The following is a 26192-nucleotide window of genomic DNA, read 5'->3' on the forward strand; positions in this document are numbered from 1 at the left end:
TTTCTCCCTTGTTATTTATTATGTACACTGACAGCTGCAGGTCTTCCCAAGTGGACAGCCATCTTGTTAAATTTTCTGATGACACGGCCCTACTGTCACTCCTCCAGGGGGCCCAATCAGACCATGGCTGTGCACTATCTTCATTTGTGGAATGGTGCGATGACAACTACCTGGACTTAAACGTAACAAAAACCAAGGAGTTAACCACTGACTTTAGGAGGAACCCTCCTGACTCCGCTGCATGCACCATTCATGGAGAAAAGGTAGAGATTGTGGAGACGTACAAGTATTTAGGTACAGTGTTTGACTCCAGACTCAAGTTTGACAAAAACACAGAGTCCATTGTTAAAAGGGGCCAACAACGTATCCATCTACTGCGGAAGCTGAATTATTTTAATGTTTCTAAGAGCATGTTATGTAACTTCTATCATTCTTTTATTGAAAGCTTGTTGACATTTTCTTTTTTTTTGTTGGTTTTATGGTTATCTGTGAAGGAGAAGAACTGTCTCAGCAGCATTGTCAAAGTCTGTTCCAAGATCATTGGAATTCAGCTAACAGACTTAAACTTGATCTGGAAACAACAAGTTATCCAGAAAGACAGGAAGGTAATTAGTCATCCTGACCACATCCTCGGTCAGGAATTCTGTTTGATGCCCTCAGGGCGGCGTTACCTTGCCCCCCGAGGTAGACAAACAGATTTGCCAATTAATTTATTCCTTTAGCCATCAGGCATTTAAATGATGCTGACAGCTAATGAAAACAGGCCAGGCATTGGACACCTGAGAGCCTTAATGTGTATATTTATTCATTATTTATTTCCTATTGTTACATGCTGCTAGCTCCGGTTGCCTCTGCCAACCTGCAGTACTGACAGAGTGGATGTGTATGTGTCTTTGTTTTTGTTGTTGTTTCTTGTTTCTATGTGACTGAGGCTGCAAACTGAAATGCCCTGTGGGGATAAATAAAGTTGTTTGAATTGAATTGAATTGAATAAAATCATGTTGCTGTTTGAAAAAATCATTTAATTGACCAGATTTTCTAAAACTTTACTCAAAAAGTGTAAGTTGGATACAGGTCGGTAGTTGGCGAAATTGTCAGGATCCAAATTGCTCTTCTTCAGAGACACCCGTCTGGAGAGAGCAGTTCACAAGGTTTAAAAGTTCAAACTCAAAGAACGCATAAAACGGTTTAGTTTAGTTTCTATATATATAGAGTGATGTGGGAACTGGGTCTAAAAGACAGGTTGTTGGGTTAACTCGAGTGTTACTGCATCAACCAGGACAAAATGCTCCATTGTGTCCTTATATAAAAGTGATGGTTCAGGTCTGTTAAAGCAACGTTGTTTTGATCTAAAAGAGTGGACCTAATACTTTACCTCAGAAGTGGTCTGCAAAGGAACTATGGAGGATTTCTTAAAATCACTACTAGCAATTGTGGAGAAGGGGAATTTGTGGTTGTTCTTTCCATCTGAGATGAGTTGTGAAAAATGGGAAGTTCTTGCCTGTTTTACTGTTTTATTGTAGATTTTGAGTTTGTCCTGGAATATGTCATGGGAAACCGTTAACTTTGTCTGCCTCCATTTTTTTCTCTGCACTCCTGCAATTACTTTTCAGTGGATTTATTTCAGTCTTTATTGAAGGTGGTGTAGGTTTGGTTGATATTGTTTTTGTGGAAAGTAGAGCCACTGAATCTAGGGCTGACCTGAGTTTACTGTTAAAATTGTCAACAATAAAATCGCAGGGTGCGGGTAAAATGTCAGCAGTGCTATTGTGTAATATTTCAATAACATTTGCAGCCATTTCAGAAGTAAGATAGCGCTCCCTCACTGTTCTCACCGGGGCCTCCTGTTGGATAAAACTGGAGATATTAAAAAACACACTATAATGGTCAGACAAACCCAGGTCGACAACAGAGGACACACCTGTGGACAGGCCATATGTTATGACCAGGTCCAGGGTGTGTCCTCTGTTGTGAGTGGGCTGTGTGATGTGCTGCTTAAAATCCAGGTCGTTTAAAAGATTTAAAAATTCACCTGCAGTGGGATCTGAACCATTAACTGTGTGTATATTAAAACCACCAGTTATTAAAACCCTGTTGTGAGTTGAGTGTAAAATTGATAGAAGTTCGGAAAACTCAGTGATAAAAGAGGGGTGGTCTATAAATAGTCACACATATAATCAGAGGACTTCTAAAAACAATGGCATGGTGTTCAAATGATGAATAGTTGACAAAAGAAATGTCCTTTGTTATTATAGAATTTGAAATGATTGTTGCAGTCCCACCACCTCTCCTACCACTCCTGTTGGAAAATAAAAAACTCAAATTCGGTGGGGCGGCCTCGGTGAGAACAGCTGGTGCATCAGGGCTCAGCCATGTTGCAGTTCAAAATAAACAGTCAAGTTTGTTTTCTAAAATCAGGTCAATGATGATAAAAGACTTGTTTGACAGGGACCGAACGTTAAAAAGTGCCATGTGGAGGGCTGCATGTGGGCTGGTTGACTATGAGACCTTGTTGATGGTGATATGTTTCATGACGGGAAGGACAGGGAGGTGTAATGGGGCTGTTGATGTGTCGTGGCCTGTTGTTTGTAATGACTGGGATGTGTGCAGGTTGTGAAGTGGAGATGGGGATGGAGGTGGAGGTAGTGGCGGACGTATAGCGTCACTCTGAGGGATGTGAAATGTGTGGTAATGCGGGAGGCTAGTGCAGTGAGACCTTTGATGTTTAGGTGGAAGTTGTCTTGCCAGAATATATCAGTCCTTTTCCAGAATGTGTCAAAGTTGTTAATGGAACCAAGCCCGCATGCAGAGCAAAAGTCCAATAACCACTGAATGATACTGAATAACCTGCTAAAAAACTCAGAGCCACGTCTGGAGGGTGGAATCAGTCCTGAAAATATACAGATCCTCCCCCCAGGCTGTCTATGAGGTCAGCAAGTTGCTCATAATCAGTGCGAAGCATTGTTGATTGTCTTCACGCCTTGTAAATCCATGATTTTTGCACCACAAAAGGAACAGGTAATGCCATTTGGGATTGCAACAGATGGATACTCATACAAGTGGTGATAATATTAGTTAAATATAAACCATTTCCTAAAAGCTTGATTTGTTCATTCAGGTCAATTAAAAATATATTAAAAGTGCTTAGACTTACACGTTTCAACCTGTTTATTAAAAGTAATGAATTTAAATTGTATCAGGTCAATTAAAAATATATTTAAAGTGCTTAGACTTACACGTTTCAACCTGTTTATTAAAAGTAATGAATTTAAATTGTATCAGGTCAATTAAAAATATATTTAAAGTGCTTAGACTTACACGTTTCAACCTGTTTATTAAAAGTAATGAATTTAAATTGTATCAGGTCAATTAAAAATATATTTAAAGTGCTTAGACTTACACGTTTCAACCTGTTTATTAAAAGTAATGAATTTAAATTTTCAGAGCAAGACAATTTCGCAGTTTTTATCTGATAATAGGGCTGTAAGTCCCGCCTCTTCCGGCAGAGCATATAGCTCCTCAACTCCAAAAAAAAATAACATCGGTGTCTATGGAGATGGAACAATTATTTTCTGGTCCCAGTCATTAAATGTCCTGGATAACACATATGATGTTTGTGGAATTAAATTATAATTTTTCATGTAAAGACTTTGACATTTTATTGTAGGATTGTTCAGCGAAAGGCTCTGGAAAAAAAGCGAAACGAGAAAGACTACATTTCGTGTCGCATATGTGACGTCACGCCTCCTCTTCTTCGGCTCTTCTTGCTGGAATCATAGAATGGAATGTGGACACTCAGCCACAAAACACCACACTGGCATTCTGATTTCAATATTGGCAGAAGACCACAGAAGAAGACGCAGCAGCAGCATCAGAGTTGAGAAGAGGAGCGAAAGCGTGATGGCGTGACGTCACACATGCGACATTTACGCTTTTCCTCAGAATATATGTGGGAAAATGTGAAGCCTCCAATTTATATTGCAAAGTAGATTTAACGAAACTAAATTATCGCAAAAGTTGTCTGGATTTCATCAGCAGGCGCTTACAGTAGCAGAATAATGCTTTATTCATAATTTGCTGCTCATTTCTGTCATATACAGTCATATATATGTTATCTTATTCATTTCCTCTACATTTAACTCATCTGATTTAATTTTCTGTGAATTTTATTTGACATGTGTTCTTACATTTACTTCATATGTATTGGACTAAGAGTTTATCACTTACTGTTTATTGTTTTTTTTTATACTTTCTGTATTTATCTAGGTAAGAGTTTATTAGTTATCCTTTACTGTATTTTTTATACCTCCCTTGTGTTTTTGTAAGCTGCTGGAAACTTAATTTCCTTGCGAGAGTCATCCCAAAAGATCAATGAAGAGAAGACCAAGTCTAAATCTCTTCTCTCCACACCAAACTATCATATGGAAGAATGAATTCATAACCAGAAAGAATAAATCCTTATATCTACAACACTGGGTGGACAGGGATATAATTTCTCTTGCAGACTTACAAAATATTGAAGCTCAACTTCTCAGTTATGAGGAAATTCACCCATAAAGAAAACCACTTAGTAATAAATGCTTAACCGAGTGGAATCCTTCAACTGATGAAGTGTCACTCTGGGAGACAACAACTGCAGGATTTAGACTCGTCCCTTTTGTTAATGGAATAAATATTAAAAGTCATAAATGTTACAATAGAGATATAAGGAACTACTTCTACAGAAAAAGGTTAATCACTCCAAAAATGTGTTTGAAATTCTTAGTTTTCTAATATTCAGTGGGATAAGCATGGCTTCTATCGTATACATTTTTTATAACCATAATATTGAAAGAATTACATTACAAAATAATGCACAATATTTACCCCACTAATACATTTGTTTCAAGATTTGCAGATGTGGAAAACAATTGTGAGTTGTGAACAGACTGAAGATGAAACTATTATGCTTTTATTCTGGGAGTGTCAGTGTAACTTTGGAGTTCTGGAAAAAAGTTGAAAGCTTTTTTAGCATTCAGTACGATCACTTAATTAAATTGGAAGCAAAAGACGTCATTACCTGTTATGAAAACAAAAACAATACAATACAGTGGATTAATGTCAATTTACCAATTCTTCAGGGGAAGTTTCATATCCATTAAAATAACAAAATGTTATTCTCTTCCAAATTGGATTTCGTAATTATTTCAAGTCTAACCAAATTATTAATAATGAGAAATGTACTTATACTGCTGATAAGATACATGCTTTTCTTTCAAATAAATGTAACAATATAGCTCACTTTTTAATTGAATTTCTTTGTTTTTGGTTTATTTATTATTTATTTATTTATTTATTTATTATTTTATGCCTTTTCATTTTATGGTATATCTAGTACTCTTACGTGTGTTACGTCATTATAATTTAAAATTGTATTTATATACATTCTTCTTTTCTTTGTCAAGTACGATGCCAATTGTTCTTTGTTTGTATATTTGTGATAATAGATAAAGTTAAAAAAACAAAAAAACAACCGCATTACGCTTTTTCCAGAGCCTTTAATTGAACAATCCAACGATAAAATATCAAACTCTTTACATGAAAAAGTATCATTTAATTCCACAAACAGCATATGTGTAATCCAGGACATATAATGACCGGGGCCAGAAAATAATTGTACCATTTTCATTGAAACCAATGTTGTTGATTTTTGGAGTTGGGCTCTGACGGAAAGGGGCGGGGCTTATCATCCCTAGTGGCGCATGCGCAGTGGAGCGTCACACTGCCCGCGCCGGTGGTAAAACCAAGTGGGAGAAATTTAACTGCGTGATCTGGACCAGACAGGCGGAGGCGGCGGTACCTGTGCATTACAGGGATTACACTGCACATTTTACTCCCAACAAAGAGTGACTGGAGAAAAGGTAGGGAGCCCACAGGGCAACTCCCCGTCGCTTCAGATCTAATAATCTCCATTAAAATCGCGAAAGAGGCTGGTTTGATGGATGCGTCAGCGGCGTAGATGGTGTGGTGCCGCCGCATGTCGGCTTTTGAATTCAAAACAAATGTGACAAAATAGGGAATAAATGTAACTTTTAAATATTTTTTTTACACTTGGTAGTTGCATTCGTGTTATTACCGGTGTGTACCCGGTTCACAGTGTGTATTTTTCCCTGGCTGCGTTCAAACGGCTGCGTGGTTTCTCAGTTGTGGAAGTTTACGGCTTTGCGTCTCCGCGCCGCGCTTTCACAGAAAAGTATGACGAAGTAGGCCTCGCAAAAGGCCCGCAAGAGCCCTGTGAGTGACAGCTTCACGGCCAATCAGATGCGAGCATCCCACCCACGCAGACTCTTTAGACCAATCAGATTTGCTTAAAACATTGACGTAGGTTATGGTTTCTCTTGGGCCACGCCCACTGGTTATAAAACAGTGGACAACATGTAAATAGCAGTAGAAGTGGTCAACGGAAGATTGATGCACCTTTGTACTTTGTTTATACAGTTGAGACCTGCGAAGTAAACCTACAATCAAATGTTACTTTGAGAATTATGTCTCATGTGCCAGTTTAAATCGATAATAAAGTCCGTTTCTTTTTTGTTTTTTTGGCACATATGTTAAATATTCAAATACTTACATGAGCACGCTATAATGTACGCGCTTTCCTCACTGTGGCATCACCCGCCCGTCTGTCTGGCCCATTAAAAATGCACATTTCCTTTTTAAATCTCGCTTTTTACTGAATAGGATATTGTTCGGTCTTTGATACCGTGCTATGCATCTGCCTGCTGCAGACGCGTAATCAGAAGGGTCTTTTCTATTGTCTCCTATTGTGTCTATCGGTTAAAGCGGCTGACCAGAAAACACGTGGGCCGAGTAGTGTGCCGATATCCGGTTTGTACATCGCACTGAACTGAAAGCCAGACTCCAGACTGCTTCCGCTATGATGAACCGAGTTAGCGATAACATGGACAAAAGTAAGACCTTTTGATATATAATGTGGATCGTTTAGTTTTTAATGTAATGAAGGGCGCCGGTATCTCCGCTGCATGCCTGACAAAGGAGGCGCTGTTATCGGGAGGGAATTTACATTTTCTATGCAAGACAATAAGAGGATCCTCCTACACCAAGCCCCTTTATATTAGCCCAGCGGCGGACTACGGGTTTGTATTTGATGAGACTGCATAGACGAAGACCTATTTAAGACGCAATATACTCTCCATCAGTCGAGTATTAGATCGCTGCATGCTTATTGTTCTGGTGGATGCTTGCAGCAGAAAGTGAACGCTATGAACAAGTCATCGTAGCCATTCTTGTACCTTCTCTCATTGTGCCTTCTTGATAGGGATTAAAATGATACTGAATACTTAAATATTGCTCATTTTAATAAAGATCCTCAGAGGAACATGTCTCAACTATAGTGATCTCTGAACATCTGGTATTAGTTACACATTTCATCACCATTTGAGGTACATGGCTCACCGTGATATGTCAGTTTTCCCTTGCTATAGGCCTACACTATGTTGCAACATGTGTAATCTGTAGCTTGTGCTCAGTGATGATAGTTTTTCCCAGCCTGGACTGCATTATTGTTCTGCTGTCATACTATGGGAGTACCTTACTTATCTTGACACCAAAATTGCTCCTCTGGTGCTAAGCTGTGATTTTCCAGGCTTCTGGTAGATAAATAATTGTTAGTGATGACCTGAGAGAGAGACAAGGCAGACTGCAAGATTGTCTGTAAATTCCTTGATAGTCACATGTATTGTGTTCTTGCTTAGGCACAATGTGTGTTTCTCAGTAGTGTACCCAAGGTCGAATGGGTGTAGTTTTGAATGGTATGATAATTGGTGTGTGTGTGTGTGCGTGTGTGTGTGCGTGCAGGAAGGGAGCCTTGATGTGGGCAGTATGAGTAAGACGCCCCCTAACAGAAGAGGGATATCTTTTGAGGTGGGAGCTCAGCTCGAGGCCAGAGACAGCCTCAAAAACTGGTGAGTCATGGCCTCGCTCATTCCTCCCCATGATCACTGTAATTGTTCACTTCTTTCACCCCCTCTCATAATTCTCATTCTCTCCATTCTGGGCTTGGGTTAGTTATTCTGTACTGTATGGTGAGCAAACGTTAAAAGATTAAGAAAAAGGTGAAGAAATCCACTCGCACCTATCGTAGATCTTGTAAACAGCTGATGACGGGTGTATGCTCTCTAGCAGCTTTTGATCCGGATTGATAGAGAAGGACAGTAAAATTAATCTGTGACTGTTAAAACATATTATAAATCATGTTGAGTTTCAATTTGCTTAATATAGAAGTCAAGATTATTATTGTTACAAAAGGAAATATGTTTTGTTTTTTTAATCAAACCAGGTGACATTGTCAGAAGCACAACCCTTTTAAAACAGGTACACTCAGCCCAGTCCTTTGATGGACACACCTAAAAACACAGTTGATATTGGTTCTCCTATTCAACTCCTAGGTAAAGGACAAACAAGCAACACACTCACCTCCTAAAATGTTGAATGTTTAAGTGTTACTGTGGGTTGTACCATTTTTTTTTTAACGTTAAAATCAAGTAAAAAGTAATCACATTATGGTGATCACCTGTCAATGCCCAACACTGCCCCCAGCATGCCACCCTCTTAACATTTACAATGTCTCATTATTCACTCTGTTTATTTCCGTTTGACACTTTCAAGATTGATTAATTTCTACACACTTGCCAAACTCCGTTATACACTGGAGATCGAAACTAGAGAACAAAGTATCAATACTTGATTCATTCTGAAGTACTGTTATTTTGTTCATAAATATCTGCTGTGGCTATACCACTGCTGTACTAGATGTTTTTTTAAATAACCAAGGCACTTTATTATGTGAAAAAATTAGAGAACAGTGACCATTGTGTCAGAAGAGAAGATTTAAACAATGTTTTCTTAGGGCTATAGGATTCAAAAATGAATAAGTGTAGAGGCCCTTGCATGACTTCAGTACATCTGTCCCCACAGGACATCACTAGTTTCTCACACTGCCCTGGTTTGATCTTGGTCCATTCTTCTTCAGTCTCTTCCACAGTTCAGTAACTGTAGTGGGCTTTATTAGACATAAATTGAACTTTAGCAATGCCATGTCATGATCTGGGGGATGTTTTCTGCAGCAGGAGTTGGGCCTCTTGCACAGCTACATGGCAGGGTGAATGCAAATGTGTATGTGAACCTCCTTCAGCAACATGCAATACCTTCACTGCAGTTGTCTCCCAATCAGCTGCAATTTTCATGCAAGATGATGTCCCCTGTCACACTGCAAAACGGGTGAAGCTCCTTGAAGCGAAGAGTATTGAAACAATGAAATGGCCAGTCCAGATCTAAACACCATAGAGAATCTCTGGAAAATCTTTGGCAACTAAGTAATGGCTTAGAAACCAACTACAGTTACCGAACTGTGGAAGAGACTGAAGAAGAATGGACCAAGATCAAACCAGAGCAGTGTGAGAAACTAGTGATGGCCTGTGGGCGCCGATGTGCTGAGGTCATTCAAAGCTGTGGCCTCTACACTTCCTATTCATTTTTGAGTCCTAGAGCCCGAAGAAAACATTGTTTGAATCTTCTCTTCTGACAAAATGGTTACTGTTCTCTAATTTTGCTCACAGCTTTTTTTATCACAAAATAATGTTTTTGTTGAAGTGCCTTGGTCATTAAAAAAAACATGCTAGGGCAGTAGTGGTATAGTCACAGTGGATATTCTATCAAATTCTGAACGATAAAAAATAACAATATTTCAGAATAAATCAAGTATTAATAATTTGTTCTCTAATTTTGATCTCCAGTGTATTTGAAAATAAAGGTAATGTAACTTAAGCTGTCCGTATCCAATCACACATTATTGAATGTCTTTGGTCGTGTAGGTATGCTGCCAACATAGAAAAGATTGACTACGAAGAGGAAAAGGTACTAATCCATTACCGCCAGTGGAGCCACCGTTACGACGAGTGGTTTGACTGGACAAGTCCCTATCTGAGACCCGTGGAGAGGGTTCAGCTCAGGCGCCAGGGTCTGCAGGACGACGCTCCTGTACCTGTAAGTAAAAAGCACCCCTGGTGCTTGCTTTGATTTGTGTTGCATAGAGAAATTGCAAGTTCTGCATCTTGTGGGTTATCGTGTGTTCCTCTAGCCTTTGTAGTTTATTGTCATAGTGTATTTCTGCATAGAGGGGTTCTTTATCTGTGTTAGAAAACATAATCTTAAACATGATACTGGAGTTTTATTTGCATAAGCCAAATGAGTATCTGCTACTTTTAGGGCGCACTCACACTGTCCCTCCGTACAGTGCCCCGTGCTTTAGGGTACTGTCCCCCCCTCCCTCTCCCCCTGCTGGCCAGCTGGTTTGTACTTACACTACCTGGGCCTCGTGCGAATGCTTCTTGCCTGTCCATACGTCATCACGCCGTAACACGTCACACGCATTGATGACGCCATCGCGATGCGTCGCTTTGTTTACAAATCTTTCCATAGACCTCAGAGTTTTTGTGCGTCTTGTCGACTGTTTTTCAATATGTCCGAACAGGCGCACATAGAATTACATCAGAACCGCCATAGGCCTTGTGCTCTTAAACGTGCGCACGCTCGTGCTCGTACATATGCAAACGTGCTTTACAAAAGCCCAACTCTCCCAAACGGGCCGTGGCCGGCAACTGTACCGCGCCTACGATCTAGACTTTAGCCGTGAAACGTGCTCGGGCACGGTACGGATGGACAGTGTGCGTGCGCCCTTACTTTCAAGTCAAATTAGAGCACTATGTCATTAAAAAGATGTAACAACAATGAGGGTTTTGTCTCAACCTACCATGAGATTTTGATTCCTACAGTATGTCCCAGATTGAACGTCTGTCCTCCCTTTAGGGCTTTCATGTGAATGACAAGGTCCTGGCCAGCTGGACCGACTGCCGTTTCTACCCTGCTAAGGTCATTTCAGTCAATAGAGATGGTGGGTATCAGTAACTTCAAATGTTGAGCAGGACTATGTATAAATGTTTTAAATGTATCAATCCCTGATATTTCAGGTTAATGATCAGGTACATCTTAAAAGATGTAACATTTTACTGATTATTCAAGTTTTATGTTTTCAATACACAATATGGAGTATACTGTAGCTACTGTAGTATACTGTAGTATCTTAATAATACAAAAAACTGGCACATCAAAGAAAGTATGAAGATAGATCTGTCAGATGCACAATTACAGAACTCTAAATAAGGGAATATCTCACACCAACTACAGAAAGAACTGAAGCAAAGCAAGTCTGTAATTAGCTATCTGACTAATTAGCTACCTGACTAGCAGCTGGCTCTTGTGTAAAACGTGTTCTCCTCTATCCCCCTCAGCTTCCTACACTGTGAAGTTCTATGATGGTGTTATCCAGACAGTGAAGGAGATACACGTGAAGCCTTGTGTTAAAGAGGTAAATGTCATTAGAGAACATGAACATCCATCATAATATAAACATGTATTCTTTCTTTTTTTTATTTTATTTGTTTGATAAGGACAATGCACATTCATTTACATATCAAAGGGCATCAATGTAAATATGCCGGAGTTAGCGTATTTGCTAAATTTCATCCGTAGTCCTAAGGCAGGTATTATAAAAACATACAGACAGCACACCCAGTAGAAATTTTACACAAAAATAAGTCCTGATTCACATAAAGATTTCAATCAATTAGGGCTGGGACTTTAACAAGTTAATTACGATTAATTAATAACAGAAAAAATAACACGAACAAAAAAAATAATGCAATTAATCGCAATTTATTTTTGCACTCAGTGCGGAACGTTGCTCATTGCACGAGTTCCCGCCCGACCTGTAATACTGACGCACAGGACGCAACACAAGAGAAATGAAACTGATGAGAAGCGAGGTGATGAGTTGTTGCTTGGTTCAGTGGCCGAACATTTGAGATCTAAAGTTCAGTTCAGATCAAAGATTTGCAACAAGTTGAGTTGAAACTTGCAACTACCTGCAACGTTCAGGTCTGCAACGTTCTGAAACCTGCCCGTTCAGACCAGTGAGACAAGGCGTGTATCATCTCCATAGCAACGCCTCTCTACTTCTGTTCTGACCTCTGACTTTTCAGGCTTTTTTTCCATAGCTGGATATAATTTGTAGCATTATAAAATATAAATGAAGACAGACAGTAAGATACTCGCTACAGCTGCATTTCTGTAGAGATGAAACTGAGAAAATACCGTTTTATTTCCCTGATTCACTGCTTTGTTCTGGATTACTGCGCTCGCTCTCCTATTGTATTGCTCGATCGACCCTCTCTCTCCGTCTCTTTTTTCTGTCTCACACACACGCTTGTTGAGCCTCGATTCATAACGGCCTTTTCAACCAGCTGACATTCTCTAAATTACTTTAACAGCGGACTTTGCTAAGACTTGATTGGCTGTTGAAACAGGTGACGTGTCTAACGTTCTAAAACCAGCTGCTGGAGATTTGACAAGTTGAATCGCTGGCGACAACATCAGTCTGTTAGATTCGCAATGAGGCTGGTCAGTTCGCATCAATGCTACTTTCACCTGCGACGTTCGAAAACAGTTGCGTCGCAAATCTTTTGTCTGATTTTGGCTTAAGAAACGACCAATTTGAAACATGGACAAGGGCATAGCTGTGTAAAAATTCACCTCTCACCGGAGCTCTGCAACCTCAGCTCCCACCCCATTGCCAAACATGTTGCATCTAACGTTAGCAAAGACAACACTCCTAGGAGGTACTGTCATTAGCTGATGGATCATTTTTGTTTCTGTGTTTTTGAAAACATGGGAGAAAAAGCACTATATGTTAAACCGAAAGTTACGACTGTAACTATGGTTCTATGAATCCTGGATGACTGCCAGAGGCAGTGCTTAACACTGATTATTTTCAGTCTCGCTTATGCGCAGGTCGAGTATTAATACCAACATAGTCACATGTGACCTCGGATGACCCCTGGCTCAGGTATAAGTTCCAGTGCCATCCACGAGATCACTTCTTACAGAATCTTCTCGCGGTTCACGAGATTCTGAGTGACCTGGGTTTTTGGCGGACATCCAGGATTCATGGAACCGTAATTACATTCGTAACTTTCTTTCTATTTCATCCTTACTGACCGCCAGAGGCAGTGCTTAACACTGGATGACTCATACCAACATAGTCACGAAGAATCAGGTATACCAACCTATACGGATGAGTTGGAGGGAGTCCGTGGGCCATATTCACATTGTCATATCTAGAGAATGTGCTTGGTGATGCCCATGAGGCCGCGGCACATATGACCTCTCAGGGCAGCCCATGATGCTGGAAAACTCCTAGTAGAGTGGCATTTCACCCCAGATGGTAAAGAGAGGCGTCCACAATCCAGTGGGACAGGCGTTGCTTGGTTACAGCGCGACCTTTCCTAGGTCCACCGTGACAGATAAAGAGCTGGTCAGACAGCCTCATGCCTACAGTAGGCTCTAAGGGCACCTGGCACAGCACTTCAGAGTTATCACTCCCCTCACCTAATGGGGGTTCAAATCGTACCAGTCTGATGGTTGGTTGAGGTGCAAGCACGCCAGCACCTTAGGAAGAAAAGCTGTTTGGCCACAAAGTAATGCCAGAGCCATCTGAGTTCCATCTCAATCATGAAGTGCTCACAGACAAGGCGTGCAGCTCACCTACACGCTTCGCTGAAGCGATGGCCAGTAGGAAGGCGGTTTTGGCAAACAACGACCTCAGGTCTGCCTGTGCCAACGGTTCTAAAGGTGGCAAGCATAGGGCGTCCAACACCAGGGGCAGGTCCCATGCAGGAGCTCTAGGGGGAGACCGATCATCATCTAGGAGCGATTGCAAAAACCTAAGAATGGTAGGCACAGAGCAGTGCACTGGATCAATATTTTCAACTGAACACCAGTTAGAAAATTGTTTCCACCTGTTCTGATACTGCTGACAGGTAGAGGGTGCTCTGGCACTCAAAATAGTTCTCCTGACAGGCTCTACGCAATCGCTCAGCAGCGGATTGGGCCCTGCAGGGGCCATACCCACAGCTGAAGTTGGCAAGGGTTGGGATGCCATATCCGACCCCTCGGCTGCGACAAGAGGTTGGTCCTCTCTGGAAGGCGCCAGGGTGTCCCGCAACGAAGTTTGTGGAGCAGGGATAATCTTGTGGAATGAATGGGTCCTGGCAGGCCAGAATAGGGTCACAAGGAGAAGCCTGTGACCCTGATGAATCACCCTGAGAAGCGTTTACAAGATCAGGGGAAGCGGTTGGAAGGCATAGAGAAAGAGGGCTGGTCGTCTCCATAAGGGGGACCAGAGTGGGCAGTGGGCTGACTCATCCCAGGCAAAGAGGTCCACCTTTGCCAAAGAGAATGCTGTAAGGTGGGAGAGAGCCTTAGGGTCTCTCCAGCATGTGTGCAACTCCCTCAGATATTCCTCAGAGGGAGGAACGGTGAAGGTGGCAGGGGCTGGAGTGCGCCTGAAAAAGCACTAGCAGGCGCTTGCTCTGCCTGCTGGAAATCCAGCTGCAGGCGTGCCAGGACTGCACGAATGATGGATCCCCTGAAATATAACAAACAAGCTTACTAAATAGTGACGTAGTTAGCTTGCTTCATTAGCGAAAAACACAATGAAGTAAGAAAACAATGATACGCGCAAGGAGAGGGGAGCAAGGGCATTCACTTCACTGATACCGTATCAACATTTGCCAACTCCCGCTAGCATAATATAACAAACCAATCGAGGTTACCAGAACCGACGAACGGGGACCTCCTATCTAGAGATCACGAGGCTACAAGCGACGAGCCGAATGTATAGCTAAAGCTAATGATACTGCAGTAACAAACGTTAACCTGCAAAGCGAGAAGATGAAAAGGAAGTGATCCTGTGGATGACACCGTAACTTAAACCTGAGCCGGTGGTCAACCAGGGTCACATGTGACTTTGTTGATATTAATACTCGTCCTGGGCATGCGCAAGACAGAAGATATTCAGCGTTAAGTACTGCCTCTGGCGGTCAGTAAGGATGAAATAGAATATTTGTTTATTTTATGCCAAGGATATTATCTTAAAGAAAATTGCAATGTTAGGTTTCCACTTTTCTGAATATACCGTACCAAGCACTGTTTTATTTTTTTTATAATATATTAAGTCATAAATCAAAATCCATTTAAATTGAAAAATGTTGCTACTTGTGTCGAATATTGATATTTGATTAATTAATTATAAAGCCTCTGATTAATTTGATAATTTCTTCTTAATCGTGTCCCACCACTACAATCAATACAAAATTACCCATGAGAGCAGGTGTGGCTTGTTTTCAACCACTGTTTAAGGGCCTTTTTAAAGGTGGTGTAATTGTCAGTTATATCTAGTTGACATCCATAACATCTTGCTTACAGTGGCCGGCCTCTGCTCGTTTCCTAAATTTCTTCTTTGTCCTGCCTACAAAATAGAGAGGTGTTGTTGGTGAAGAGAAGTCTCGGTCCTCTGAAAGGAACATGGTTAGGAGGGCCCCGAACCGCAGAGATAGGAGGCCTCAGGAGAACGGAGGTCCCAAAAACAAGCGAGCCCGACGCAGCACTTCCGACCAGGAGGAGGACAGCAACAGTGAGGACGAGGAGCGTGAAGAGGGGATGCTAAATGAGAAAAAAAAGAAAACAAATAGTGAGGTAGTAGAGGCTGCATTCACTATCAAACAGGAAGAGGACATATCAGAGCAAGCCGACCAGAGCAAGACCAGGGATGTGGAAAAGGGAACGGGACTCACAAATGGGGTGAAGGTGAAAGAAGAGGAGCAAAACGAGGAAAAGTGTCACGTAAGTGGAGAGGTTAAGAAGGAAGAGGTGGAGACAGAACAGATTGGAAGAAAGCCATATACAGAGTCGCCCAAGCCATACACAGAGTTTCCCAGTCAGGCGTCGGCACAGATGGAGCAGGTGCCTGTCACTATGACAACCTCAGAATCCAATGGAGATGTGGAGAAGAAGCCAAACGTCCAATCAGAAAGCTCCCAGCCTGCAGCGGACGTGCCGCCTCCCCAGCCCGTGAAACGTAAGTGTTATTAAAATAAATGAGCAGAAATGTCATTGGATCTGTAGCTTTGTGAAAAGGAGTTACTGGGTGCAGTGGATATTAAATACTGTAACACCCAGGCATATTTTTAAGACTTGTGTGAATATATAAATGTCTTTCCTTGGCAGCGGTAAGGAAGCAGGGTTTCCACAACCCCAACAGATTCAGCAGAGAACCATGTGAGTGCAATTCAAAACACATTAGACAAATACAGTCATCACTTGCATTCTTCGATGTACCTCCTTTACACCTAACTTGTGTTGTTCCTTGTTTTAGTGTACCGAGTTATCAAAAACCAACCTCCCCCCGTCCTGTCCATCAACCTCGACCACAACCCATTTAAGTGCAGCACTCCCGGCTGCACAAAGTCATTCCGTAAGGCCAAGCTGCTCCACTACCACATGAAATATTACCATGGTGAGGAGCAGCCTCCGGATGGGGAGCACAGCCCCACCAGGAGTGTCCAGACCAGAGCCTCTGAGAAACAGGTTACTGCCACCGGTTTGGACGGCCCAAAGAGGAGGCGCACCATCTCTGCCTCTCTGCGTGAGTTCCTTTCTAGTGTCACTTCTTTCCCAATTAAAGTGACAGAGAAGCTGGATCAGCTGTTGTTTCTACAATGCTCATGCTTTTTCAGTAGCTGGATAAAATTTGTAGCATTATAAGGACAGAGTTGGTGAGATACTCGCTACGGCTGCATTTTTAGTTGTGATAAAACAGAGAAAATGACGTCTTAATTCACCGCTTTGTTCTTGATTACGGCGTTCTCGCCTTATTTATTGTAATACTCGCTCGACCCTCTCTCTCTGTCTTTTTTCTCGCTCACACACACACATGCTCGTTTAGCCTCTGTCCAAAACGACCTTTTCAACCAGCCGACAGTTTGTAAGTGACTTGACCAGTGGACTTTGCTAAAAGTTATTTGGCTGTTGAAACGAGTGACGTGTTCTGTTCGAAAACCAGCTGCTGGCGATTTGACCGGCTGAATTGAAGGCGACAACATCAGCCGGTTTGAGTCCAGACAAGACGGATCAGTTCACACCGCTGCAACTTTCATCTGCAACATTCCAAATCCAATCATTGATCTGAACTGGGCTTTATGCAACCACAAAAATAGGAACTCTGAATTATGACATGCTTTAATTACTCTTTAAACAAGGCTGATTTGTAAATATTAAACTTACAGCCATGTGAATATCAGAGCTTATATTGAGCCTTTTTCTTGATTTTTCTCAGATTCTGTTGTGCCTGCCCCGGCTCCTCGTGGTGAGGTGAAGACTGCAGGCAGGCGCACATCAGCCCCGCCCACAGTCAACACCCAGGGCCATCAGCAGAGGGCACTGCTGAGGGAGAAGAGCAAGGAGAACCAGCTGGACAGGAATGGATGTCAGCAGGACAAGGACCCAGACAAGTGTGGCTTTGACATTGGTCAGTATCATGCAGTATGAACTACAGTACAACTTTTGTTATAGAACAGTTAACTGCTGTGATAGCATTACATGCACAAGGCATAACTCCTGCCACTCAACTGTCCCCAGGGTCAGGAAAAGACAAACTGAAACAGAAGGACTTCCTCCGTATTAAACTGAAGAAGAAAAAGAAGAAAAAGAAGGCCAAGTCTGGTAAGAAGGGGTCCCTGGCATGGGGTCTCCCCGCATATCTGCTGCTCTGCATGTGCACTCACTGTGACATTGTGGAAATGGCTAGCCTGCAAAGCATTAAGTACTCCATTCACTCCTCTCGGTGTGGTTGCTGCGCCTTTGTGTGTGGGAGAAGTGTTACATCTGTCGCTGGCCTCCGTCACTCCATTATGCCAATCAGAAAGCTCCAACTCATTTCTTTTACATCATAGCTCTCGTACACGACAGCTGTGACAGTGCTGCTGAAAAGCCTGATTTTTGCTGTGGCATTGATATTGACAGTAATCCAAACACAAATCCAACACAGTTTATTATTCCTTGTTGGCATTCACATGTTTAGCATGCACACATACTGTAGGTTACCTTCCACATTGGTTATTTCATTCAATAAAAGGCCTGAAACTCAGGCCTGTAAGGATTTTATCCAATTGATTTCCCTGACTGTTCTTGAGTCTTTTATTTGTCCATGTTTGTTGTGCCACAGTTTGTCACCACCTGATGGCCGTTTGTTTAGCATTTCCAAAGTTGACATTTTGTTCTACATCTGCTCCCCCCCCTCCTTCCCCTTCCCTGTATTAACAGACTACACAGGTAGTGAGGAGAATATTGACTACTCAGTATTGGGTCTTCAGTCCAAATTGTATTTGCCACTCAAATACCCCCCCTCACACAATCACAAGCCTGAGCCCTACCCCAGCAGGCCCGGATACAGCTACTCACAGCAGATACATGTGGATGGTGGGTATCTCTGTGTGCATGCGTGTGTGTGTGTGTGTGTGTGTGTGTGTGTGACTGTCCATGGCTTCCTCTCCCCTCCATTCTTCTGTTCCCTCTGGATTCAATCTATCAGGCTGTTCTAGGGTGATGTGCGTCACACCTGTTATCTCTGTCCAAATCATCACTTCATGACCTGCAGAATTAAACTATCTGCTGTCACAGATGAGACATTTTTGATGCTTGATTGATTGAATCCTGAGCTGTTCTTTGCTGCTACAGCTTGCTTCATCATGTTATCCACAAATGTTCATTAAAATGCACATAGTGTATCACTTTTTGTAGAGTTAAAGAATATTAATGAAGGGAAATCCTCCCAGGAGCCCCTGAACGGCCACACAGGTGTTTTCAGTTAACCTGTTGATCAGACCTCTTCTCAGGACTGTGTGGGTGTGTCTACTGTGATTGATTGACATCTTCCTGAGTCTCCTGTTAGCTTTGTTTCACCTGTTAAGGCGGGACAAAGTACACCTTTATCATTCTTAGTGGTAGACCTCATAAATTCCCATCAAATTCCCATCAAAGCCCTGCCCACCTTCAACCCAAGCACAGGTCTAATCAGCCAGTGTAACTGAAAACACCTGTGCGGGAGTTTAGGGGTTTAAATTCCTGTTGTGTCATGCCCATGAAAAAACAATAGCTATGTTTGTGGCTGTTCCTATAGATGAAGATAGCATGAGTGACTGGTCCACCGACAGCTGTGGGTGGAGTGACGAGGACTTTGGGATAGATTTCGACGTCACCACACCACCCCTGAGTGTGGACTCTGGTGCTGTGGACACAAGTGACCAAGAGATTGTGCGATGTATCTGTGAGGTGGAGGAAGAGAATGACTTTATGATTCAGGTGAGCTGTTCATTTTTTATCTTGTCACCACTTGTAGCTTGTCTACTTTTAAGACATTGCAAGTTTTTTTGTCTTACGGGTTGCATTAAAATAAATATAACATGCGTGTCCTTTCCGCAGTGTGAAGATTGTTTGTGCTGGCAGCATGGCACCTGCATGGGCCTGCTGGAAGACAATGTTCCAGACCGATACACCTGCTACATCTGCAGAGACCCACCAGGTGAGGGGAAAATGGCACTTCTTTAGCTATTTATTACACACTGTCATGTTTGGCTAATCTTATGGAGAACACTGCAGGCTTTTGCTTTCATCTCACAAAATATTATCTGCCATCTAGTGGACAATAAGAAATATGACCATGTCTAAGTTTAACAGTGGGCAGTGATGCTTTTTAAGGAAAGAACTTTGAGTCACACTGATTCTGAAGTTCAATCATAAAATTGCAATATTTTTCTGAGAGAATTAGAAGATTTTACACGTCTTGCACAAGGATTTTATGTTGTGCATTAATACATCCAGTTTCCTGCTCAAAGAACAATGGGCAACATACACTCATACAGATTGATTCTTAAGTGGCAAGTGATTGAGGAGATCATCTGTATTCACCAAGTTTCTAGTATTTTGAGTTTTCTCTATGATTATGTGCAGTTGGAGTTGGTCTGTTGTTATCCAAACCTACGTTTTTCACTATTACTTTTTAAGCCATTTTGAGTTTGAAATTCCTATATGAATTAGACTTCCTAATTATGGTGGCACAACACTACAATATCAATGTGAACATCTTAAACTGAAAATTGGTTTAAATTATTTGAATTGCAATCATTGAAACAAACATTTTCATATCGTATCACTTTGTTTTATTTCAGTGACAGTATGACCCTCAGGTGACACGAAATAAACAGCAATCGCTATCTTTCCCCATCCGTCTGCTTTAGCACGTCCCTTAACTCCGCTGCTGACGTTGCTAAAATTATACTTTCCTTTATGAATCTCTAAAATCAGGACTTAAATACGACATGACAGGATGCAGAGCCTTATTGGGGCGTAAATTATGCAGATTTACAATTCCCATGAACGTGTGCACATTTTCACAGATGGCATTCATCATGTTAGGAATGTTTCTGAATATGCCGTGGCACCCTCATTTGAGGCCCATCGTACAAAACAAAGCAAGAGAAAGCTAAATTAGCATACAAGAATGTTCTTGCATGAGGCCCATGATATCACAGGAAAGGGTAAATTGGGTCCCAGTGTGGCAAGCACAGTCTAGAATATACTTCCAGTTATAGAAAGTGATGAGGGGAAAATTGATTATGCTTCAGGCAAAGTCCCTCAATATCATCAAACCGTGGAAATACAGAATGTTCCTTCTGCAGATTGCCCTTTGGTAAATAAATAGCTGTGAGTATTGTTGCTTGAATGCTGAACACTTCTGGCCATTGTTTTTCAGCATTTAGCAGAACATAGTTTTAAATAATACAATATATAGGGGCCTTAGTGTGGCCACAGTAAATATGGAAGTAAAGAGCTGCATGATTATGCAGAAGCTGTTGTTAACTAAAGAAAGAAATTGGCTTGTTTTAAGAACAACACTGCCAAGATGGAGGATTGAGCTGGTATGCATGATCAGAGCGAGTGAAAAAACATTGCCTGCAAAGCTGTAGACAATGCTATAACTCACTCATCCAAAAAGTGTCTCACCTCAAACGAAGCAACTACAGCAGACACAGCCTAGCTCTTAATGAGACTAGTGATCATTTCATTGCAATTTGTTCATTATTTCCAGGTCAGAGGCAGAGTCTGCGCTACTGGTACGACCGTGAGTGGTTGACCAATGGTCACATGTATGGCTTGTCCTTCCTGGGAGAGAACTACTCTCACCAAAACGCCAAGAAGATCACCACCACCCACCAGCTGCTGGGAGATGTGCACCACATGGTGGAGATCCTTAATGGACTGCAGCTCAAGATGAGCGTCTTACAGTGAGTATAAAGAAATGCATTAAGAGGCTTAGGTGCGTTTAACTGCTATCTACTGAAATCAAATGAATCCTGGATCATGACAGAAATTACTGTTGTCCAAATCCCCTAATTAAACATTTTATATTTTAATCACTTTATTTGATGCCACGTTGACACAGTGGTCTCATCTTTTGCTTTTTGCTTTTCAGGAACAATACTCATCCGGACTTGCAGCTGTGGCGGCAGCCCTGGAAGCATTTGGAGAGGTCAAGGACGGCGTCTGACTCCTTTCGCGGCAGTGATGCAGCTCCATCTCCTGTGACGCCTGATGAGGACATGAGCCGAGGTGAAATTTTAATGACCAATGCTCTGGAGAAACTGAGCCGGGCTGCTACAGCTGCCACCTCCTCTTCGTCCTACTCCTCCTTCCCCTTCCCCTCCTTCCAAGACTCATACATTATCAGTGAACATTGCTACCAGAAACCGCGGGCATATTATCCAGCGGTGGAGCAGAGGCTGGTGGTGGAGACACGACAGGGCTCTGAGCTGGAGGACAGCATGAGAAGCACAGAGGAACTGTTGGAGCGGGAGCAGCGCTACGGAAGTCTGCTGGAGACAGACAAGCCCAAATCAACTGGCAGCAGTAACAAGGTTAGGCCGTCATTCCACAGCACACTAGGATGTTAAAGTGTAGTAGGGAAGTCAGCGTTGCACCAGTTGCAGAAGTTTTTGAATTAATCAAGATTAAAGTGATTTAAGCTGCTGAATGTAGCTAACAAGTTTTACAAAGCTCAACTTCTTAACTGCCTCTTGCTGTTAGTGGCACAAGCGACACACTTTTTTTTGTTTCTTAGAACTCGACAGTGATTCCTCTCAAGTTTGTTTACACCGTTTTGATTAAAGAGGAAAAAACAGAACATTTTTTGAATCAGTAGTAGTTGTCAAGGCAACATTACTTCTGAGTTACTCAAGTGTTTGTCTCAGCCTTTGCTTGATATCCAATCATGTAACAGCCCCCTTTTAATTGTTGTTGGGCTTTTGTATAAAGAGGTCTCAACTTGATTGAAATGAAAATCTTGTCTGACTTCCCCTGAATATCTCTAGGCTTCAATGGGGGGCTCTTGGTCCCAGGTTGAGACAAGGGAAGAGAGTGGAAGAGATCCCAGAGAGGCTGCAGATAACAGCAGGCAGCAGCAACAGAGGCAGATCAACCTGCTGGATCACATCGATGCAGTCCAGGACGAGGTCTCAGACAGGATGGACTTCATTGAAAGAGAGCTGGATGGTAAGACCTCCTGTGGCCTTGACTTAGTTACTAGCAGTCTCTTTAGGAGGGTAGGAAACCTTAGATTATATGTACAAAAAATGGTTTGGATTAAAACTACTTATGTCAGTTGTCCATAAGTCCATAATGTTAGCAGCCAACTGCTTCATGTTGTTAACTAACTCTTAAGTTTCTAACTAACAAGGTCAGTTCTGCCATTTCTGACCAGGTGAGGTCAAAAAACTATTGGTCAAAGGGCTTTAAAAAGCTTATTAATTCCTGATTAATATAAACCGTTTTCTTCCGTGAACTCCAGACAATTTCTGGGGAATCAGGTCCAGACATTGTCTGGAGTTTCCCTTTCACACATGTAGCAGACAACTTGAGATTGTCCGTGTCTGACACGTTCACACTCACTGAAAATACTGTATGTGGTTTAGACCGGGGGTGGTGGCTGGGTAGAGCGTGCAGGAGACAGGACTATGCAGATAACACTGGGGTCACGTAGCTGGTTTGTAATTTGCTCGTAATCCAGGTAATGTTTAGAACATTTCAGGTTTGCATGTATGAAAGAGGCTATAAAGGCTTAGAGCTGGGTCAAGCACAGGGCCTTTATGTGCAAAGTTAACCATAGTCTTTAGCACTGAATGTGAACACATTTGCTTTTGATTGTTAATGAAGTAATGCAACAGCCCAGAGATTGTCATGCACAAAATTGTTGTGGGGGTTGCATGGTGTGTCCTTGAGAACAGGATAGTCTTTGTGGAGTAAAAGAAACCCATCGTGTAAAACCATGTCCTCACCTCTGGTTCTTCTTCTGCTCCTCCTCAGTGCTGGAGAGCTGGCTGGACTATACCGGGGAGCTGGAGCCTCCTGAACCTCTGGCCCGTCTGCCTCAGCTCAAACACCGCATGAAAAGGCTGCTGACACAGCTGGGTAAGGTGCAGCAGATCGCCCTGTACAGCACCACATGAGGGCGCCGGAGAACAGCAGCAGCTGTATGGAAAGTCAGCATCATAAATCAGGATTAAACACAAAAAGTAACCTCGTAAATGCAGGAGAAAATCCTTAGGACCAGATAAGACTTCTATGGTTCCCATGCAACTTTAAACCTTATGAATGCCTTTCGTCTGAGCTACTGCTTAAAGTGAAATTCCGGTGTAAAATCATCCCAGGGTCTTTTTAGGCAAAGTTGGTAATCAAATAAGCCATTGAGATATTTTTTTCCTGGAATAAATCATCAATGGGCTCCTTCCTTTGGATTGCATTTGGTAATCGACTTGAATGGAGCAGCTGGTACCGGGGCCAGTAGGTAAGTCTTTCAAAACACTCTTGATAAACCCCGTGTTCACAAACTACGTTGTTGGTGCTTCATTTTATGTGTAGGGACTCTTCTCATGCTACTGCAGAGGTTTGGTGTTATTCGGAGCAGTATAAGTGGTTAAAAAAGACGTTCTAATGCGTCCAACTCGCCCCCCCGAGCAATCCCGTGTTAGCCGCGGCAGGCTGTTAGCGACTCTCCAGAAAATCTACGTAAATAGATCATACACAAAAAAAAATATCTTGATGGCTTATTTGATGACCCAATTTGCCTAAAAAGACCCTGGGAGGATTTTACACCGGAATTTCACTTTAAGGTTGACCTGTCTCTCAGTACACAGTGCTTTACATGCAGAAGCTTTATATCGGAAATTGCAAACGGGTTCCTAAACCTCTTTGCAATGGTTTTTTTGAACATGTTAAATGGTCACTGTTTTTGAATCAACAATATCCCAAAGTTCAGTTTTGATCAGATACCATACTGCATTAAAACTCTTGCTTTACGTGTGGACAGACAGAAACCTGAAGACATTCAGTATGTAAGGACACTGTACAAGCAGTCTCTAAATATGGTTTGTTTTGTTTTTGACTTGCTCAAGGGTTTGTTTTATACTACACTGTGAAGTTATTTTTGTCTGGAATCAAAGGCATCTTATTTTCAGATTTATAGAAGGTAACAAGTGTGATTTCTGTTTCATCTTAATCTGCAATGCCTCTTTTCTAATTGTCTACATCCTTGTACCACTTTAATCAGTTAATCTTTGTGTCCGTCAGTTACTGTATCCCTTAGTTCAACTTACTATTTGGATTGTTGTTGCTGTGACACTAGTCCCATAATTCACAGAAAACTGTAATGTGGATTTATCTTTTCTTAACTTTGCATCTTGTACTTTGTCAGTGACAAATACTACTCCTACTACTACTACTGTTCTTTCATCTGTTTGTTTACAATGTACGGCTTGCTTGTAAATATATATTTTTTTTTTTCAAAAATGTGCTCTTATTGAAAACATTCTCCAAATTCGTATATTGTATGCTACTGTACTGTACGTGTCTGGCTTAGAAGCAGGGAAATGTCAAAAACAATGCAAACAGATTTGCTGGTACATAAATAAACTATCATTGTTATGAATCGCTATTGGTATATTGTTTTTTTTTCCTCATTGTGTCTCTGACATGCTTGTTATTTGAAGAAGAATGATCCTTCTCATCCTATTTACCCACCTGGTAATAAGGCTATAGTCAAAGGTTACATCATTCACAGTTTGATGTAACATGTTTTCTCTGCAGCTGATTTGTGCTCTTACACAATCAGGACGAAATTTGGGGCAGCAGTAGCATTAAAGTCCCGCGCTTGTGATTGACATTTTTCAGACCTAGAGGAAACCCTTTGAGGACCCAACACAGCAGTGGTTGAACCGTATAGGTGGTTTCGAGAACTGTATTAAGGAGAGAGACTTTTCTGGTGAGGGAGAACACGCCAGAAGAGAGCTTGCGTACGTACTTTGATGTAATGTGTTTTTTTAACATAGCCGATTTGTGCGGTTACGTAATCAGATTGAAAATGGAAACTAGATGTGAATTCTAATCGTTTAATCTCTAAAATTTGAGCCAGATATATCTCGGCAAATTATACTAACTGTAAAACCAATGTGTTCTCTGGATTCTGAGGGCGTTGAAGTATTACAATGGCAGGATTTATTTATATTTACCTTTCTTGCTTATTTGTCCTAAACAGCCAGCAGTGTATACTGCTGTTATAAATCATAATGTTAAGGGTCTGGGGCATGTCATATCTACTCAGCCCCAGTTCTTCTCACCAGCTTCCTTTTCTCCCAGTGTCTCGGACAACTTAATGCAAGATTAACTGATATGGATGAATATCAAACTTTTTTTTTAATCTACTGATCATCAGCGTCTGTAAGAAAATACTCATTAATTTGTGTTTTAGTGGAGGAGACCAGTGATGGAGTCAGAAATATATTTGTCAAACATTATTTTTTCCTATATTTCAATCATTTCAATCATACCCTAAATCTTTTTAAATAATTTTAAATGATTAAGGGTATGGGGGGCGTATAAAACTAAATAAATACATGCAATTATCTCTAATCAAAAGGGAGCATTTGCTCTCAGGCTGTCCGCACTTTATTTTACCCCCAGACTGAAGCAGCCCTGGCTCATTGCTGAAATAAAGTTAGTAGCCAGTTTAAATACATTTGCCTTGCAAGCATTATACAGTTGATCAGTGGTGTGCACAGACTTTTTGAAGGGCAGGGGCGAAAAGGATTTAAAAAAAAAGGGCACCTATAATGCGTTATCGCCACTGAAAA

The 26192-nt window shown here is 41.6% G+C and overlaps 1 protein-coding gene across 3 annotated transcripts; it reads left to right on the top strand.

Annotated features, from left to right (window-relative positions):
- The first annotated feature begins 5770 nt into the window (after positions 1-5770).
- Positions 5771-24957, top strand: phf20a (PHD finger protein 20, a). Of its 3 annotated transcripts, none has more exons than XM_083938924.1 (17): positions 5771-5900; positions 7858-7964; positions 9873-10044; positions 10867-10951; positions 11349-11425; positions 15436-16033; positions 16183-16233; positions 16331-16600; positions 17291-17482; positions 17593-17676; positions 18277-18432; positions 19133-19314; positions 19435-19534; positions 21101-21296; positions 21485-21926; positions 22380-22560; positions 23371-24957. In XM_083938924.1, exons 2-17 carry the CDS (start codon positions 7882-7884, stop codon positions 23511-23513), a joined length of 3012 nt encoding a protein of 1003 aa, XP_083795050.1. In that variant the 5' UTR covers positions 5771-5900; positions 7858-7881; the 3' UTR covers positions 23514-24957. The 3 variants fall into 3 exon arrangements, with proteins under 3 accessions (XP_083795050.1, XP_083795052.1, XP_083795051.1); XM_083938925.1 differs by lacking the exon at positions 5771-5900 and adding an exon at positions 6854-6950; XM_083938926.1 differs by lacking the exon at positions 18277-18432.
- The last annotated feature ends 1235 nt before the right edge of the window (positions 24958-26192 follow it).

The sequence above is a fragment of the Echiichthys vipera genome, assembly GCF_963691815.1.
Source record: "Echiichthys vipera genome assembly, chromosome: X".
Lineage (NCBI taxonomy): Eukaryota > Metazoa > Chordata > Actinopteri > Perciformes > Trachinidae > Echiichthys > Echiichthys vipera.

What these genes read in the sequence shown, in the direction of transcription:
- phf20a (XM_083938924.1), top strand. Translation starts at nt 7,882, where the DNA reads ATGAGTAAGACGCCCCCTAACAGAAGAGGGATATCTTTTGAGGTGGGA. An exon ending in GCCTCCCCAGCCCGTGAAAC is followed by an intron (nt 16,034 to 16,182) that starts GTAAGTGTTATT and finishes TTTCCTTGGCAG; the next exon opens with CGGTAAGGAAGCAGGGTTTC. An exon ending in CAGATTCAGCAGAGAACCAT is followed by an intron (nt 16,234 to 16,330) that starts GTGAGTGCAATT and finishes TCCTTGTTTTAG; the next exon opens with TGTACCGAGTTATCAAAAAC.